We start from the raw sequence: 21,019 nt of genomic DNA on the forward strand, positions 1-21,019 counted from the left end.
TTGATTTTTTCTTTTTTTTTTCATTTACAACGTTATGTCATTGCATGCTTCATCTTCCAACATACTGTACAGTACATCCATGTAATGTACAAAAAATGTATATAAATAAAAGTAGAGTAGAAGCCACAAGCTTTACTATGTTTCCACAAATGACACATTTTATCTCTCACATAGTTTGTATGCTAATATAACTACAAAGTCCCAATTTTAAACAATATTTTGGAAACTAGGGTCCACTAGATGAAAAGCTGAAAACATGAATCAATTACTTTTGGCATACATTCACAATGTTAATGCTCATTGAAATATGACACCATGACAGTGTCTTTCCCTTGTTAGTTTTATTCACAAAATGTTATGTAAGTTTGCACTACCAATACTTTGTTGTCTGTCAGCCCAGTTTTATTCATTCAATGAGTGAATGGGGCCAGTTTTATATGAGATATCCTATTATATTAAAAATATTTTGGAGTCCAAACAATCAATTGCATTTGCTATTAATGTGAAATAATAATTAAATATTAAATTTAATACTAAAATGAGCAATAAACACATACACTATATAAATGACTCATGAGTTTATTCATGTTTAACTATAACTCAGGTTTGTGCCATTAGCTCCAAAAAGCAGAAGTGAAACTAATTTTCTACAGAGCTACTCAATTAGGGATTCACTCTAACCTTCATTTATAATAATGTGAATTAATAATAAATAGACAGACGTGAAAATTATAAATAAAAATAAAATCAATTCCAAACAGAATGTAATATCACCAAGTATAATTTTTGATGGCTTTGAATGTGCTGTCTGATAGCATGTTTCTGTCATATTAACACAAAGATTAACAAATAAGTTAGTTTCTAATTACACTATACACATTACATGTGTGGTATTATATAGACTCCTATTACAATTATTTTTTAAGTTTGATTTATTAACCAATGTCAGAAGAGAATGCAATAACAACTTGAGAACTTATATCCAATAATAAGCACAGTTAAATCTTGTAAATAAACAATATAAAGTATTTGTCTGTTCATTTTTCTATTACACTAAGTAAAAGCTTGGATTCATTTTTCATTATATTATGCAAAACTGCAGATTCTTAAAATGCAAAAAATCCATTAATTCATTAAACCAATTTATAGCGAAACATAATATAATAGTTTAGTGGATTAAGTTTTCCTATAGTAAAACATATCTATTGTAATATAATGAAAATTACACAGCAATTTTTCTGGCACAGCAACATGCTTGTTTGTTTTTTATATATATGTATGTGGCAACATGGCACACAGGTGATCTGTTGAGGGGGATGCCTCCTGGGGACAACTTTCTATGGAAAAACAGCTCCTATTTAGATTGTTACAAGATAATCTGGAAAATGTGTGGTCAGTCTGTTAACAAGGCACAAACCCACATGTTCAGTAGTTTTGTCCACTCAGTCACTGGTGGGCAGCAACATATGATTCATGATAATATTCTAAGTTGTTTAACATGGAAACTAGTCTTTATTATATTGCTATAGATTTTTATATATAACTGCTAATATTTTTTATTAATTAAATATAACTACAGTCGACCCCACCTATAACACTGTTGATAATTTCGTTTTATATGAATTCCATGTTGTACGAGTCACTTAGATTTTACAAATACGTGTGCCAGGCTATGAACAGCTCATGGATTTGTAAAATCTAAGTGACTCGTACAACATGAAATTCATATAAAATGGAATCGTCAACAGTGTTATGGGAGGGTCGACTGTATTCCTATTTTAAAAGAGAAGTTATGGAATCATTTATGGTTATTTTGATATCTAGAAAACACTTTTAAAGATATTGAGTTTACTACATGTGAATTTTTTTGAATTAATGATTATGTACTTAATTTACCAGATGTAACCACTGTCATTGGCGGAGGAGGAAGTCCAACCATTGGTGGTGGCGGCGGTGGTGGTGCAGCCATTGGTGCTACCACTGGTGCACACGGTGGTGGAGGTGCATCGGCAAACAATTGATGAGGTCTATCTGCATGAGAAAGTGGATTCTGAGCAGCTAGAAGACGTTCTGAAACAAAAAAATAGCTTTTCAATTTTTAATAGCAAAAATGTATAATGCTTTGTAAACTTTTAATTGACAACAGATATCATTTCACAATTTCATTTTCTGTCAGCTTTTGAGCACTATCTTCTTATATGACATTAGTGAGCATTTAGATAAGTTGAAAGACTAGATTTTTTAGAATAATTTTAAAATAAATTCAAGGAAAAAATATAATACAGTATTTAATAGTTCCCACTTTCCTACTCTCTTCTCTCTTCAAAATTAAGTACTTTCTTCACTAAAATCTTTTATATCTAATTATTACACGTTGATAAAATATGAAACAAACAGCAAGACAATATAAAATAATATTTTATATATTTTTTACTAATAGCAAATTTTTCAGTAGAAACCTTTTCTATTTAAAGGGAGAAATAGATTATTATAACAATGTTTTGTGCAGAAAAGTCTAAAGAAAGCTATGTATTTTAAATAAAACAGTATAAGATTATCCTGTTTGAAAGGAAAAATATATAAAAAAAATTCCATTCTTCACAACAGTGGTGTCAAACTGATGTAAGGTAGACGACTACTTTTGATAATACCACTGCACTTTGGGATCACAATTGCAAATAATAATAAAAAATAAAATGCTCAGCTTACCGCGAGCCATATTAACTGAAAATTAGGTTGAATGATGTGGGCCATATGTTTTACACCTACCTAAAGTAAAAACATACACCTATAACCTACTATGATTATACAGAATTTCTGAAATAGCTATATTTTTCAAAAATTATTTTATTCTATATTATTTTCCACATTTTATTTTAATAATTTTTAAGTTTTAGTAATTAAATTACCTGCTGCTGAACCATGTCTTTCTCCTTTTGAATCTTTTTTGAATGCGTAAGATATTGTAATAGGTCTATTACATAGATACTGCCCGTTCATTGCTTCTATAGCAGCATCTGAGGCTTCAAAACTAGCAAAATTGATGAAGGCATACCCCTTTGAATTTCCTGTTTCAGGATCTCTCATTATCTGAAAATAAAATATTAATACATAAACAACCATTAAGCTCAATTTATTCATTTTAATCCAAACAACTAAATGTCAGATTTATTGCAACTCAACAAATGCACTTATTAATGTTTGGATTAAAATTATTTAAAAAACATCTTGCAAGATATAAAATATGCAAATATAAAAGTAAATTTAATTAGAAATAAACTATTAAAAATATATTTGAGATTAAATTTAACTGACCATATGTATTTTTCAGTTATTACATGCTTAAAGTATATAATATACTAAGTGAAGACAAAGTATTATAAAAAATATTGTTGTATTTTCACTAGTTATGCTATCAATATAAAGCAATTATATTTTCTATTATTGTTCTTTGATATTATTTTTCTTGTTGTATTAAAAAATTACACAATAATTTTAATTGTAAATGTTTTAATATAATTTGCTTAAAGTAGATAATTCTGTCATACAGTATTTATTACCTTAGGAGTCTGTAAAATGACACCAAATGCACTAAATGTGTCATACAGTAACTTCTCATCAACTTCAGGATCAAGATTTCCGATGAATATATTAGCGCCGACATCCAAATTTTTTTGATGAGCTGATGCCTGAAATAATTTAATATTAATAGTTTATTTTAATATGAAACACTTAAAATGATTAAATCTATAAAAGAACTTTACTTTAACATTATATTTTTTTCAACGTAAATAATAATAAATATATAACTGTTGAATCACAGCTGTTTCATATATAATTCCTACAGTTAAATTCAGATATTTCAAACATAGTTTATTCTAACTTTAATTTATTTAAGAATATGGGTGTGGCAAGTGAAAGTATATAAAGCAATATAATAAAAACTTTCCCTAGTCAAAATTTAAAGTTTAAAATATTCAAAATTAAATAAAAGGCAATATTTGATAAAGACTGACTTTTTTATCATTAAAAAGAATTTTACAGAATGTGATGAGGTAAGTTTACAATAGACTTATTTACAGAATATATTAAAAAAAATGTTTAAGATTTTCTTTTAAATTGAGAATTTTCTTAAATATTTTGTTTCAAGTATTATTATGTTTTTCTTCTTTTCCTCCTCAAATTCTTACCTAACTTGTTTTTTCTTTAACTTTAGATATTCACCAATGATATATTTTGTAGCCTTAATTTCTAATATTAGATTAATTTTGGTTTTCCTAAAGATTAACTGCAACTTTGTTAAACAATATGCTATGGTTTTAGAGTCATATTTATTGCAGAATTTATTTGTCATATGAAAATATGACAAGTAAATTCTGCATTTAAAAACATCTGTACCATTTCTTTCCTTAATTGATAACACTAAAATTTAAATATTGTAATTATTTTCAGTAAAAATTTAGTTCTCCATTCCTGTCCTATAAGTTATAAGTCCATCATAATAATGTTATAAGAAATCTCACGGTTTTGTTATATTTATAAACATGCTGTATTTATTTGTTATGAATTATGAGTTACCGAAAAGAACCTGGAAGAAGCTATAATGAATAACATTGAACAATACTATATTGAATGACTTCTGTTTAAAATGTTTATATTCATTAGTCCTAATTATGTAATGCTATGTTGTAATTTTACTGTTAATTATTGATTTTTTTATCCATTTACTATCACATTTTTATACTCTAGGTTTAAGAAAAAATTTTAATAAGAGCAGAAATTATGTTTTTTTATAAGCAAGACATTAACTGTGAAAAAAAATGTCTTAAAAAATTAGATACCATCTTCCAAAAATTACATTGAAATAAATTTCTATTTTACCTTGTTTACTCTTATAGGTTTCCCATAAAGTTTAATCATATTCATAATTTTAATTGCATAATCGGCATCTTCTTCTCCCATGAATTCTACAAAACCATAACCTTGGTGTTGTCCTGTTACTCTGTCTTTTGGCATATGGACGTTTACTGAAATGATTTTAATTTTATAATTTAGTGATAGAAGAGTAAATATTAAAAATAAATAATATATATTTTTATTAAATTATAAATCCATGTACGAGTTTAATGGGTTGTAGTACAGTATCGGAAATGGTTTTTAAATAAGTGTTTATTTAAGGGGTTTGTCTTCAATTACCATAATCAATTGAAACATTAATGGTTTTAAATAAGTCTGCTGGTTTAAAATGTTTATTTTTTGTATAACAGATGATGTTTCATTTAACTTTTCTTCTTTATTTATTTTAAATTTCTCTTAAAAACAAGAATGTTTGGGAATTTAATTAGAACAATAATAATTATTGTATCAAACATTTTGGTTTGTGAACCAAATTAAAAGTTATAAAAGTGAATGAAAAAAATTTAAAGTATCAAACATCTAAAGTATGCAGAGGCCTGGTACATTTATAAATACAGGGAAAAGGGGCAAAATATAAATTTTTGAGAGTCAAATAGAATAGCATCGGCATGGAAAGCGGCAGCATTATAAAGGACATGCGCAATCAAATCTCGGAAGATTGTAGAGCGTGCATTTTTAGAATTACCGTTTGGCAAGTTTAAATTCTTTACGTCGATCCTGAAGGAGGTCTGTTAATTTGACCGAAAACATTCCATAACTGGTTAAAATAGACTGCATTTTAAAGGTATGGTGGAATTTATTAAAAAAATTTAATTTACTAATCAATTTTATTAATGACAACTTATATATATCAACTTTTTAATTAAAAACATTTCAGTTATTGAAATTAATTCTTACCAACAGGTCCAGCTTGAACAAATAATTCCCATAAAATAGCTTCGGACACTTTTTCATCAAGTCCACCAATATAAATTGTGGCATCTGAAATCAAATTATATTAAAATTATGAAAATATAATATGAAACGACACAAAGTAAACAATACAACTTGTAGTAATTGGTGATACCGTATTAGTAAATATAGAAGCAGTTTAACATTAATTATATTGATTATATAATTAAAAGTATATGAAGTTATTTATGACTTATTAATATGAGGAAACAGTAACTTTGAGTTTTGGCCTGATGAATGGGTGCAAATTTACCATATTTATTCTAACTGATCAAGCTACCTGAATAAATTAATCTTGTCATGTTTAAGAATTAATGATATAACTTTAAATTACTTATTAATAATTAGTAGTGTTGTAACGAATAGTATATTCGGCCTCAGGCCGAATACCGAATATTCGGCCAGGAGCGTGGCCGAATAGCCGAATATTCGGCCAAACTATTCGGCTTGATTAACGCACGTACGAAAATTGGCACGCAAACGGTATTATGGCAAAGATCCTGCTCTCTATTGGCTCGCTGTCACTACGTTTCACCAATCGTGTTTATTCTTGGCAGTTGTAGCGGACAGACAAGAGTGTCATGGAAGTATGTGATAAATGATATCAAATGTGGATAACAATGAAATGACCTACACGTGTAAATAACGGAAAAAGAACAGAGAAGGACCGCGAAGTGAAAATGTGAAAATAAATATGAAATTGAGTTGATAACATAATCGAACAAGTCGAGGCAGCTTATTGGCACGAAATTCGCGGCCGTCAATGCCAAACAATTGTTGTCATAGACTTCGGAAAGCTAAATGCTTGTAATGAAAGTCACTTAGCGTGCACGGGCGAAAGCCTGGGGCCGTTCGGGCTATCAAGCTGTCTCGAATCTGTGAAATCATAACTGTGACTTATATCGACGTCCTATCTGTCTCTTTTCTCCGTTATCACCAGGCTGAGTCACGTAATTGTAAAATGGGAACTCTACGACGGAAAAGTGACGAATCGAAAGTATCGTGAGCGCGTATTATGATGTATGCACAGGCATACATGGATTAGAGCGATAGAGGAAAGAGAAAGGGAAGAGCAAAGACGAGCGCTTAAAAAGAAGGATAGGCAGGGTCAGACCCTCAGATGTGCGAGGATTCTCCAATGATAGACGTGTACGTGTGCTGATCTTTGTAATTATAAATTGTGAATACATGTGACTAATATTATTTTCTTTTTTATTTTGTGCATGTTACAAGTTATAAGTAAATATAAACAAACAACACTAACTCTATAACATTAACTCTAAATACCAAAATGATTAATTTATTGTGTTTTTGTTATTTCTTACTCCTGTTTTTAGGTATTCGGTATTCGGCCGAATAGTGAAAAATAGGCCGAATACCGAATAGTAACCGAATATTCGTTACATCACTAATAATTAGTTTTCACATATATTTCATTTTTATAATAACAACTTCAACAATTAGTTTTGAGAGCAGTTCTAATTTTTTAAACTTTACTCAATAAAAAATACTTTCTACACTAGCCTAAAAGATCCAAGATTGTGGCAATTGCCTCAAAAAATTTTATTTTTGAAAATATATAAAATTGCTTTCAAATCTTTTGCTAAAACAACTTAATGTTTATAATTCAATGAGATCTATTTAATTTCAGTGAAATTAGATGTTTACTTTTCCAGTTATTTTGCTGCCTAATTATGGGTTCTTGCAATCCAGGAACACTTATTGGGGATACTATAGATTACCACCTATAGAATTTCAGGACTTTGAGTATATATCTGAACTGAGGGGACCGAGATAAGTTCAACAATACCCTACTTTTGGACCAGAGATGAAAAATAAGAAAATGTTATCATACTTTTTTCCATATGACAATAATAAACAATGCTTTTTTGCCCACGACTATAATTAGACAGAATTAGATAACCTAATAAATAGGGTATAACAATTTGCAGGGCTTATCACACCAAGGCCGAAAGAAAGAAGGACCAGAACTTTTATAAAAAAAAAGGGTTGGTCTTAAAAGGTTGGCCTTGGTGTGATAAGCCCTGCAAATTGTTATACCCTATGTTGTAACATTGTAACTTATCTGTTGTAACTTGATTTGAGTGTCAGGTCAGGGGTGAAAATTCCAACATACCTTTCGAATGTCTGGGAGAGTTCTTGTGTAGTCGTCACCCCAGTCGGTTGTATCAAGAGGTAATAAAGTTAATTGTTAATTAACTACGCATTTTATGTACAACAGTGTCAAAAACAAAATAGATATAAAAGTGGCGACGAGGATTAAGATAAAGACTTACCAGCAGAAATTACAATTTGAGATCAAAAGCCAGAAATGTCGATCCCAGGAACATCAACTAGTGAAGTTCGTTTCAAGCCATTCAGGATGGACAGCCAGTGGAAAACTTACAAGGACCGCTTTAATTTTTGCTTGAAGATTGAACCAGATTGAAAATGACCAAGATAAGTGTGCTTTATTTTTTATTGTGTGCGGTGAAACTCTAAATGAACTTGTAGTAACACTCATAGCCCCAAAAGAAATGACACAAGTTAACTTTAATGAAGTACTTAACACTCTTGATAGTCATTTCAACCCGAAACCTAGTGAAATTGTCTAATCGTCCAAATTTAACCAGAGGTCGCAAAAACCAGGAGAGAGTATCAACAACTATGTCGTGGAGCTACGGAAAATTGCAATGAACTGCAACTTCGGCGCATCACTAGAGCATATGTTAAGAGATAGGCTAGTGGCTGGTTTAAGGGATAAAGGAATACAACACGTGTTATTGGCAAAAATGGACACTACTTATAAGGCCATTTTGGATGCAGCATTGGCAGCATCTAAAGATGTTAGCCAGCTTGGGTCAAACGGAAACAACGCCCAAGCGTATAACTTAAAGGCAGACTACAAGAGAGAGAACGAGTCGGCCATATTACGCTGTTTTCGATGCACTGGAAGTCATAACCCGAATAATTGCAGATTTGATCAGGTAATCTGTAAATTCTGCAGAAATAAGGGACACATAGAAAAAGCATGTATCGCAAAACAGAAGAGTGGCGGAAGAAAAATTCCAAACCATGGAAGAAACCAAATTGGGCCACAATGGAAAGAGGTATCCAGCCAGAGAGCCAAAGTACACTGAATTGAGGAACATAAAAATTTAACATCAAATCAGGTAGAGGAATATACATCTCTATTCAAAATATGTGGAAGTAGGATACTACCCTTAAAATCTTAATCAATATTGAAAATATACCAGTCACGATGGAAATTGATTCAGGGGCTGGGTACACTGTAGTGAGTGAACAGACCTTAAAAGAAATTAAAATCCAGCGAGACAAGTTAGAACCGGAAGAAGTCAAATTACAGACATGGGCGGATCAGAATCTGGAAGTAGTGGGCACTACAATGGTGAGTGTACAATTTAAAGGAAGAGTTATGAATCTGCCATTGTTAGTGATTAAAGGAAATGGACCAGGACTTGTTGGAAGAAATTGGTTTGAACCATTAGGAATCAGAATAGAGGGACTATAACACCAACATGATGCAGAGGATCTGATACAAGAACTCCAGCATTTATTCAATAATTCAGAAATGGGTCTATTTCGAGGCGAGGCAGTCAGTTTAGCGATAAATAAAGAAGCTAAGCCTATTTTTATGCGGGCAAGACAGGTTCCTTTTGCATTGAGAACAAAGGCAGAACAAGAGTTGAATAGACTTCATTAGTTAGGAGTTATAGAACCAGTTAGAACTTCTAAGTGGGCCACTCCTGTGGTACCCATTGCAAAGCCAGATGGAAGTGTATGTTTATGTGGAGATTACCGCTGCACGGTAAACAGAGGCAATAAAAGTAGATTATACCCATTGCCGGCCATTAACGATATACTTGCTTTATTATCTGGTGGAAAGGTATTTGCCAAGCTGGATTTCAAGGAAGTGTACTTCCAATTTCCTGTGGACCAGAAGTTGTCTGAGATACTGACTATCAACACATGCAAGGGCTTATATAGAATGAAAAGATTACCATTTGGAGTGAGTAGTTGTCCAGCTATTTACTGGAGAGATGGAAAAGATCGTAGGAGGTATTCCAGGGACAATTGTGATGATAGATGATATACTTGTCATGGGACTCAATGAAGAAGCCCTACATCAAAAGTTAAATTCTTAACCGGATTTCAGAAGCTGGACTAAAACTGAACAAAAGCAAATGCCTATTCAAAACAAATCAACTTCAATTTTTAAAATATTTGATAGATGCTCAGGGCATTTGACCCACACCAGATAAAATTGCGGCGATCCAACAGGTTCAGGACCCGAAAAGAGTCAAGCATTTTTTGGGATTTGTAAACTTCTATGATAGATTTTTGAAAGATAAAGCAACCAAAGCTGAACCATTATATAGACTCCTAGACAAAAACAAACCATGGATATGGAAAAAAGAACAAAGCAAAGCATCAGTGAAGATAAAAAAGATGCTAACACCAGAAACATTATTAATCCATTATGATTTAAATAAACCAGTATTGTTGTCATGTGATGCTTCACCATATGGAGTTGGAGCAGTACTTTCACACATTACCAGATGGATCAGAAGCTTCTATATACTCTGCATCGAGGACACTCCACCCAGCAGAAAGAAATTATTCACAATTCGAGAGAGAAGTATTAGCTATAATCTTTGGCATCACAAAATTTCATAATTACCTAGCTGCTCGAAATTTTACTATATATACGGATTGTAAGCCAGTTGTGGGCCTTCTGAACCCTGCTAAACCAATTCCTGATTTAATCTCACCCAGAATGATTCGTTGGCGTTTGAGATTAGCAGCATACTCATAGGATTGAACATCGTCGGTCAGCAGAGATGACTAATGTTGATGCATTATTGTGTATACCAACTACTGTGGAAGAAAAGACTATCCCCGAACCAGGAGAGATATTCCTTATATTTGAACAGCCAGAATTGCCCATCACATCTCAGGAAGTAAGCAGAGAGACAAAGACTCAATGTTAAAAAGAGTTGAGCATGCAATCTTACATGGATGGCCACTTAGTAGTCTAGAAGAACTTATGCCTTTCGCTAGGCGAAAGCTAGAACTTTCAATTCACTGCGGTTGCATTTTATGGGGACAAAGTAGTTATCCCTAGAACCTTGTAACCACAGCTATTATATCTGTTAGACTCCACACATGAGGGCATGTCTAGAATGAAAAGAACAGCAGGAGCTATTTTTGGTGGCCTGAAATGGACTCCCAGATTGAAGAGACGGTATCGATGTGTAGAAAATGCTGAGAACAGAGGTCAAACCCAATCCCAGTTAAAGACACTCATTGGCCATCACCCTCGGGACCCTGGGACCGAATACACATTGATCATGCAGGACCACACTATGGATGTAAATATTTTATTCTAGTGGATGGTTATTCGAAGTGGATGGAGGTAGAAGAAGTACAAAAGCAGTCAACCCAGGAAACCATGAAACTATTGAGAAGAATATTTAGTACGCACGGACTACCAAATACAATTGTATCAGACAATCATCAAAGAATTTAAATCCCAAAGAAATGGAAGAATTTATACGAAAAAATGGGATACAGCACATATTTACCCCTCCATATCATCCTTCTTCCAACAAACAAGTAGAGAGACAAGTGCACACTATAAAGAGGAGAATCGAAAAATTACATCACAGCCAAGAAAAAAGTGAGGTGCTGCTCCCCAGACTTTTGTTTAGCTTATGCACAACACCTAGTAGCACTACAGGAAAAATGGCAGCAGAACTGTTGATGGGAAGAAGACTACGTACCGTCTATGATCGATTAAATCCACACCTATATAAGGAGAGAAAAGAGGAAACAAGAATACGAGAATTCCAAATAGTAGACAACATCAATTACAGATGTTATAGAGACACTAAGAAGTGGAAACCAGGTAAGGTGACAAAAAAGACCGGACCATATACATACATGATAGCTTCACCAGCAGGAACTATAGAAAGGAGACATATTGGTCAACTGATAGTTCGAAGAGAACAACCACTCCAGAACAAGCAACATCCAGTTTGTCAGAAGAACCAACATCCAGCTCCCCAGAATAATCAACATCAGGACAAAGAACCACCGGTTAGAAGGAGCTCTAGAACATGGACACTACCTGCCCATCTCCGAGACTTCGTTTTAGAGGGGGAAGATCTATTGTAACTTGATCCGAGTGTCAGGTCAAAGGTGAAAATTCCAACATACCTTTCAAATGTCTGGGAGAGAGATCTTGTATAGTCGTCACCACAGTCGGTTGTATCGCGAGGGTTCACCCACTAATAGGGAACGTGAGCTGGGTTTAGACCGTCGTGAGACAGGTTAGTTTTACCCTACTGATGACTAGTTGTTGCGATAGTAATCCTGTTCAGTACGAGAGGAACCGCAGGTTCAGACACTTGGTACATGTGCTTGGTCGAGCGGCCAGTGGTGCGAAGCTACCATCCGTGGGATTATGACTGAACGCCTCTAAGTCAGAATCCCCCCTAGCCGCGGCAACGATATCGTACGTGTCCTTTGCGTCGAAAGGCGTCGCTAGCCCTGACGGTAGTGTCGGTCCTCGCAGGCCGACCATCTCGGCGAAGAGGCCCCCTAGACGGAGGAGCATCAGGACGGCGTCGAGGCGTGTACGCCGTCCGCTTCTCGTAACAGACCTTGCAGGTGTGATGTGTGGGCACCAAATCGTCCGCAGACGACCTAGGTTTAATTTTTCGTCTCTGTCCCCTCAGTTAATTAACAATTACGTACAACAGTGTCAAAAACAAAAATTGATATAAAACCTTATTTATCAGGTTATCTAATTCTGTCTAATACTTTTTTCCGACGATCATGTGATGATCAGGAGCCGCGTCGCTCTCTCTGCTCTCCTACTGTGTATTTAACAGGCATTCCGGCCATATATACCTTCAATAGAAGCAGATGTTGATCCACGAGCACATTAATTGTCTGCAGATGGAGTGAAGTCCTTTTTGCATGCCCCCGCGCTCCTCAACCTCGGGGCCTATGGCTACTCAGCCGCCGACATGCTCGCTATCGCTCGCAGTCAGCTAGTATTACACAGCTTGTCCAACAAACTTAACCTATCTCTCCAGGAGATGACCGTCACCGCTAGGTGGTGGAAAAATCTAAAATGGCGTGGAATGCACTGTGAAAGGCAAGAAATTGTAAATATTATAACTCTTATTTTTCGTCTCAGGTCCAAAAGTAGGGTACCATCGTCTCTGTCCCCTCAGTTCAAATATATACTCAAAGTCCCGAAATTCCACAGGTTGTAAATCTATAGTACAGCCCACTTATTATAATATTCAAGATGTTCCAAGTAGAATATTTGGTAATGCTTTATAAATCATAAAGAAATTGATTTATTTCTTAGTCACGTGGCCAAAGTTTATATACCATAAATACCATATATTTACGGTATATAAATCATAAATAAATCAATTTCTTAGTCACGTGGAAGACAATGCACTGCTTTTATCCATTAATTTCGAATTTGGCCAACTTAAGTATCAACAAACTACTTTAGTTTTATAGTTTGATAAGTTTGTAAACATCTGTCAAAATATTAAGCGTGCAACAGTTTATAATTCGAGTAATTATTATACAATTTATGAAAACAATGTACCTTGATTACGTTCCGCAATCGGTCCGGCAGCCATCACTACGACATCTATTCGAATTTAGTGTTGCCAGCTGTAATTTTCAAATGATGCAAGACGAGCCCAAAAGTAGCCAAACAAATATATATTAAGTGAGATAAGAAAAAACTAAAATTAAAAAAAAAAAAAACAAACAGTCGTTAATAATATAATGGTGATTAGCCAAGAATTAGTCAATGAGTTTTAATGGTTTAACTTAAGTTTACTATTCGTAATTCATAAATATTTTCTTTCATAAAACAAGTCCCTCAACTTCGTTTCGGATTCATATTGAAAACAAGCAAATTTAAACGTATTCAACGAAATCAAACGAAATCAGCAAATTTAAACGCATTATCTATACTTGATTCCAAACCTAATTCCGATTCCATTAACTGGTAAAATTTCCGGATTGTACAACCGGAGCAAAATTCGTCAGAACTGATGTCTACAAAACTCATTAACGCCCTATTACTATTAAATTAAAAATTAATAACAATTATCGTAATGTTTAACAAAAATTTAGGATTAAAATTCACCTAAATAACTTGATTGTATAAAAATCGTAGAGAAAACTATCGTTGAGTACACACAGCATGCAACGACAAACGTCGCACTACCAATTGATTTGCATATTTCCACGAGAAACAGTCGTCTACTACGTCATATCTACTAATTTGCATATTTACGTACAACCACCTTTCACGGCGCGTTCAACAAATTTGCATATTTCGTCACGCGTGTTATTAGAAAGCTCCCTCTGTCAACGTCTTCGCCGAATCGAGATTATCGGAAATTCCACGCCATTTTGGCACCATAGGTAACATCAACCTTAAGTTCAAAAAGAGAACAATCTAACTTAGACCTAAATTAAGTGACAAATTTTGTAGTAACTTATTATGGTTTTTTGTTACAACATGCAGATTATATATATATATTTACTTTACGACAATATAATGCAAAATTTATTGATAAATTTTTATTCTAAAATACCTAAAAAAAAAGTAGCCTGAGGTAATGGAGATCGGGTGATGATGCGGGAAGAAGTCAGCTTGTTGCTTGGAGGGCACCCGCGCTGGATTTCTAATCAGGAATATCAGAAATTTGTAGGGGCAAGATGACCTGTTTATGTCGGACTCGTCTCTCACCATCCAGCCGCCTACTAATATTCGGTCATTTTACCCACTTGACCACTGAACACTAGTAATTGGTAGCGGATTCGTGCCTCATCAAAGGGCTGGCCAAGTAGAGTTTTCCCGGTTTTCTTCGCGTGTGTAAGACGTAAAGAAAACCCGGAACGCTCTACGTGTGTACATAGGAGACATTTTCCCCTATAGAAACGTGTATATATATATATATATATATATAACATTACCTAAATCTAATTAATTTTTATTTTTAGAATTAAATGGATTGTATATGATTATAAATATTCTTAAAGAATTAAAGATATTTAGCAAGAGACAAAAGGAATACATATCATTCCTTAATAAAACCTACTGGATTTCTATTCCCTACATTGGAAAGACCACTGGATTTGCTTCTGAATAAGACAGTTTTTTTATTTATTCTTAGAATGTTTCATTCACAGACTACAGTCAAAAACAATAATTTTAATCTCATTATATTATTAAATCTATCTCATTAATCTCATTATTTAATCTATTAATAATGTATAATTTATGAATAAAGAAATGATGAATCATTGGTGATAGATNGTAGAAAATTTTAAATTTCTTCATTAAACTATATTTCTATTTTTGTTAACACGAATGCTCATTTTTCCCGTAAGAAATAAATAAGCGCTTGCTATCACCGAATACAGAAGAAATAACAAACAGCTTATATTTGATTTATAATTACTAGAAGATCATGTTAAAAAAAAATAGTAGAATTGAATTACAATTTAATCTAATCAACGATTATTTTTAGATATATTTTAAATTTATCTTTACATCTTTATAGAATTGATAAGGACGTGCTCTTATCAAGCCGACAAAAATACTTTTAATTGTATTTCATAAATATATTAGAAGATAACACTTACGAAAACATCGAAATGCTTCTTAAATGAATCGATTTATAAATATCCCATTTAATATTATTGTTTGGTATAAATAAAATTTTATAATACAGAAAAAAAATTAAATCTGTATTAAACAATATAAACTTAAATCAGGTTATATCAGCTTTCAATCTTAACTTATAAAAAGTTTATTAGGACAACTTATTATTTATGAAATTTGTTAACAAAGCAATTTTGTATATGTAGACTTCTTTTTTCTTTTAAACTCTTTCTTCCCTATGGGCACTAAGAGGGCCTTTTTTCTATATTCGTCATGGGTTGGGACAGGACTACAATGGGGCGACAAGAGGATGAGGGATGAAGAGACTGACTGCTCTCGAAAAATCCCTGGGGTTGCACTCTTGCATTCGATTTCGGGCCCCCATAACGGTAGGCCGACGCCTTAACCACCTCAGCCATTCGTCTGTACGCTTTCGGGTCAAACAATTTATTTTTTGAAGTCCCAATATATTTAAGAGAAATAAAACAAAATAAAATAAATGTTTTTTTGGCCCTACATTTTATAATATAGTACCACAGTGGTCAAACTGCGGCTTTTCTAGACCATTATTGTTTCTCCCATTTACACCTCTTAGTACTAATACAGGGATTTTATGGATAGGAATTTAGGAAACGACTTTGGTGCTATTCCTTTCTATATATTTATATATAGAGAGAGGAATAGGTATTATATATATATATATAAGTTATATATAAAATACCGTTCCAATAGGATGTGGCATTCACATATTTCTGATACACGGTCTATGGCTCTTATGATGACAATGTTTGGCTACCCTCTATATAATATTTAATAAACAATATAAAGTATTTGTTTAAAAAACAAGGAATACACTGAAACGAGCAATTTTTAACAAAATATTTTAAGGCCTCCATAAATATAAGACAGAATGCTTGGTTCAGTCGACCAGGCCCTATTATAGAGACCGACCGAATGCAGCCTGAATATTCGACTAATAGGCCTAATTTCAGGAAAAGCCCAACATATACCGGTAAATTTAACTGTGTTCCTGAGTGTGAGAAGCACACAAGAAGATTTCAAATTACTTACATGTTTTTTTGGATTTTATTAAACTTTTTATAACTCAATTCTAGTACAGAAAGATATAGAATGAGATCAAAACAATTTTTTTTTAATTTAGATATAATCTTAGATAAATTAGTATATATAGAACATATAAGTTAACAGCAAAAGTGATTTATATCTTATTATTTAAAAAGTAAATAATAATAATAATAATAACCCGTATAGTAAAAGAAGCTTTTGTAAGGTAGAGAATGGTACCGGAATCATCTTTCAATTTAAAAATCTACAATAACAATAAGCCGAATATCGAAGTAGCATATAGGTCAACGCCATATTTAGAAAGTTGAACAATATAAACAATTTTCTTTATGTATATATATATATTATATATAAATGCTATAATAATGTAACAAAAGAGATTCAATTATTATTATTGTTATAACATTTTAATGTGAAAAAAAAAAATAATAATGTCCTGAATTTTACTTAAAATTTCATTTTTAAGTACAACCGGTCGTTAATTAAATTTCAAATTATTTATTCTACATCTTAAAAATAAATCTTGATAAAATTCTCCTTTTTTTTTTAAATATAAAGATTTAAACTGTATTAAAAAATAAATGGTTTATTAAACAGGATAATTTTTAAGTCGTTTAAACAACTTAAAAATATCTCTCGACATTAGACATCATTTTAAATAATAATATTTTAATTATTAATGATAATTAAGTCACGAAGTGTCATGTTCTTCGTGACTTAGATAATGGATAAAATCGCCAAACACTGGTAGTTAATGGCGGGTTTGCACCCCGTCAACGTGCTGGCCACGTGGTGTTTTCCGGGTTTTCTTCACATGGATAACACCTAAATAGGGGTCATACAAGTTTCCCCCTTAACAGATCGTCCATGCGCATCCCATCAAACTAAACTAAACGACGTTTTCCACTTAAAAATTATGTACTTACTTAGTTTTTTGTTGTTATTATTATTATTGCACATGATATATTTACTACTGAAGTGTTGTTTAAGTCATAAAGAAGTTGTTTTATGTTATTCTTGTGACTTAAACAACAAAACTTCATGAAATAAAGATCGACTTAATAAATTTTCCTTGCCATTAAACATGATTTAAATAATAATTACGATATCGTTAAACAATTCTATTTAATTTTATTAACGAATAATCATAACAATAAAATCACAAAATATATAATTATAACATTTTATAACCAGTTGTAACATTGCCTAAGCGTTGGAGGTGCAAACACCAATTTTAACATTGATAATTTATATTTTTAGTAACTATACTTGTGCAATGTTTCCTATTTTGTTTCAAAATAATTGTTATTCATTATATTTTAGCCAAACAACCAGCCAAAAATAATATTTTCCGGTCAAATTTTTAGCAACTATTAAATAAAAACTCGTTCGATTTTTGTTATTCAACCCTCGGAATTACGCAAATATTCAGTAGCCTAATTCAATTTTAATTAGTTTAATTTTAATTAATTTAATTTTTATAAATTCGAAGAATATTTAAATACTTTTCTGCCTCAAATTCTTTACGATTATTTTTAGATATGACAGATTTTTTTAAAAGTTATTCATACAATAAGATATTTACATTTAAAAACCTGTTATGTAATACGCTATTGACATGTTAATATTATGACATTTTTAAAGTTATTTATTAATTACTACACCTAATTTTAATCAAGAGACACAGTTATTGATTATTCTTTATTCTCTATTGTATTGAAAGAATATAATTCACATTCAGTACAGCAATGGGCAATAGGACCATTTTGGCTAGGTTCCTCCACTGTCTGTATCGTTAGCGGATGTTTAGAGGTTGTAGAAGGGTCATTTGTCCCTGGTCTTCCACTGTTTCTGTCGTTAGCGAGTGTCTAGATGTTAGAGAAGGGTCAGAAGAATCACTTAGCCCTGTTCTCTTTCGTTATCGTTATTAAATAGAGGAACTAGAGGATCATCAAGACTCGCTCTGGTGTCTTCTCTAGATACAGAATTTGGACGGAGAAGGCCCCAAATTTAGTCTTTTATCTAGAAAAACTTGATATAAAAATGATGTAGATTAAAGTTTCCTTTGATAAGTGATAAAAAAAATTGTTTTTATTTATTTAATTGATTTTATTCACATATTTTTGTGGTTTTTGGAGAGAGATGAAGACCCACGTTTGCAAATGGCACGTCTTTATTTATCTTCCTCAGTCTCTAATGATATTAATTTTAGAAAATTAAATTTTAAAGTTATATTTAATTGCATCTTACAATTGATTTTTAATAATAAAAAAAACTACAAATTATATTTCTCATTTCTTAATTTCCCTTCTAAACTGACATTTACGGAAGTTAAATTTTCTAATTTTCTGACAGTATGAAAAGAAATTCTAAAAAATGTGTTTTTATGCTACATTATATTTAGTGTATGGCCTTTTTAAATCATTTAAAGAAATTCCCCTTTTGTGTATATTTAAAAAAAAAAAGAAATTATTAAAATAAAATTAATGAAAAATATCAAAAAATTTCGACTAAATCCTACAGGAGATAATTTAAATTAAAAGAGAAATTCGAGAGATTATAAAACCTTTCCTAACGATAAAAATCGATATAATTAAAGTAGATAAGTAATCAACGTAATCGATCGTNTACATATATTAGCATTTTCATAATATTCCTCGTTATAAAAGTGGTTCTTACACTGGTAGTGCCTGGTCAACAGTCTGACCACGTGGAGTTTTCTGGGTTTTCTTTGTCTGTAACACCTAACTAGGGGTCTTTTTCCCCAGAAAGTTTTCCCTGATAGCCTACATATTGCTATCAAAGACCTAGTAACATTAGTTAAAATATATTAAAAAAATACGATCCCGTTATATCAGAATATCTATAAATATTTATAAAGTTCTAGTTTCGACTAATCTTAATTTTTTTATTTAGGAAACTTTACTAAAAGTTTCTGGTTTTAGCCGCAATAGAAAGAGAAAGTGGACTTGACCCACCTGGATAATGGGGTGAACGACACTACAAATAAACGGATATGATTTTTAGTTAACGAACCCTGAGGCTAGGGTGTTACTATATCTAGTAATGTTAACTTCCTGTGTTCCGTTTTAAGGAGGTTGTTTGATTAAAACTGATCGAATGATCACTCGAGGGGGATAAACGTACTTGCCACCGAACAGTTCGCGTTTTATCGGTTTAAAGTGAAAGAGAATCGGATGATCTCTTCGGAATTCACCATTGTATAGATCGAATGACATTACAGGTAAATCAAATTCCTTTATTGCTATCATCTTTGCATTAATTTGCATATCGATCATTTTTTTAAAAATTTCTCTTCTAAAACAGACTTAATGTAAACTTTACACCTTACATTTGGGATGTTAGATTTTAATTTGAATTTTTCTTTGTTGATTTTTCAGCGTTAGTTAATTCGTATAAATTAATGGCTGCGTTAAAAATGTATATAAATACAGTTTATTTGTTTTCCTAAAGATTTTTCAAGGATAAGTTACGTAATTGCAGTTTATTATTTAATCTAACATTTTAGAAAATGAAATTTAAAAAGAAAATCTCATTATAAAACTTCCATTCTGATGAATTTAAGGGCCAAAACGTGGGGAATTTGCGTAATGATGTAATCGAAAATTTATATACACAGTCGACCCCCCTATAACACTGTTGATTATTCCGTTTTATATGAATTCCATGTTGTACGAGTCACTTAGATTTTACAAATATGTGAGCCGTTCACAGCCTGCATACGTATTTGTAAAATCTAAGTGACTCATACAACACGGAATTCATATAAAACGAAATAATCAACAGTGTTATAGGGGGTCGACTGTAATCTCTTGAGGAATTTTTTAGTGCATTTTATATGTTTATATATATATATAGAATGGATCAGTATTTTAGCCTCAAAAATTAAAACAGCAATAAAAATTCTCAACGTATCAATAGAAACGGTACATATATTAGCATTTTCATAATATTCCTCGTTATAAAAGTGGTTCTTACACTGGTAGTGCCTGGTCAACAGTCTGACCACGTGGAGTTTTCTGGGTTTTCTTTGTCTGTAACACCTAACTAGGGGTCTTTTTCCCCAGAAAGTTTTCCCTGATAGCCTACATATTGCTATTATAAAATTAAAATCACGCCAGTGTAATTTATAAAGGGAAGTTCGAGTACAAATTATACTTTTCTTTAAAAAAAACAATCAAAATTAAAAACAAAGTAACTTTATTATGAAGTAAAATCAAGATTATTTGCCAGCGGTGCTGACAATTAGTATGTAAATTCACCCTCCAGCAATCGGAAATTTCTTTCCTCTACATTTCTCATGATCAT

The 21,019-nt window shown here is 32.1% G+C and overlaps 1 protein-coding gene across 1 annotated transcript; it reads right to left on the reverse strand.

Moving 5' to 3' along the window:
• Positions 1-1,678: 1,678 nt before the first annotated feature.
• On the reverse strand, positions 1,679-14,148 carry LOC111613987 (splicing factor 3B subunit 4-like). Its single transcript, XM_023355345.1, has 7 exons — positions 14,078-14,148; positions 13,526-13,667; positions 5,815-5,898; positions 4,882-5,027; positions 3,561-3,689; positions 2,910-3,090; positions 1,679-2,070 (listed from the first exon to the last, which is right to left on the reverse strand). Exons 2-7 carry the CDS (start codon positions 13,557-13,559, stop codon positions 1,880-1,882), a joined length of 765 nt encoding a protein of 254 aa, XP_023211113.1. The 5' UTR covers positions 13,560-13,667; positions 14,078-14,148; the 3' UTR covers positions 1,679-1,879.
• Positions 14,149-21,019: the final 6,871 nt, after the last annotated feature.

This window comes from Centruroides sculpturatus, unplaced genomic scaffold (genome assembly GCF_000671375.1).
Source record: "Centruroides sculpturatus isolate CEXI.00-Female unplaced genomic scaffold, Cexi_2.0 scaffold2095, whole genome shotgun sequence".
Taxonomy (NCBI): Eukaryota; Metazoa; Arthropoda; class Arachnida; order Scorpiones; family Buthidae; genus Centruroides; species Centruroides sculpturatus.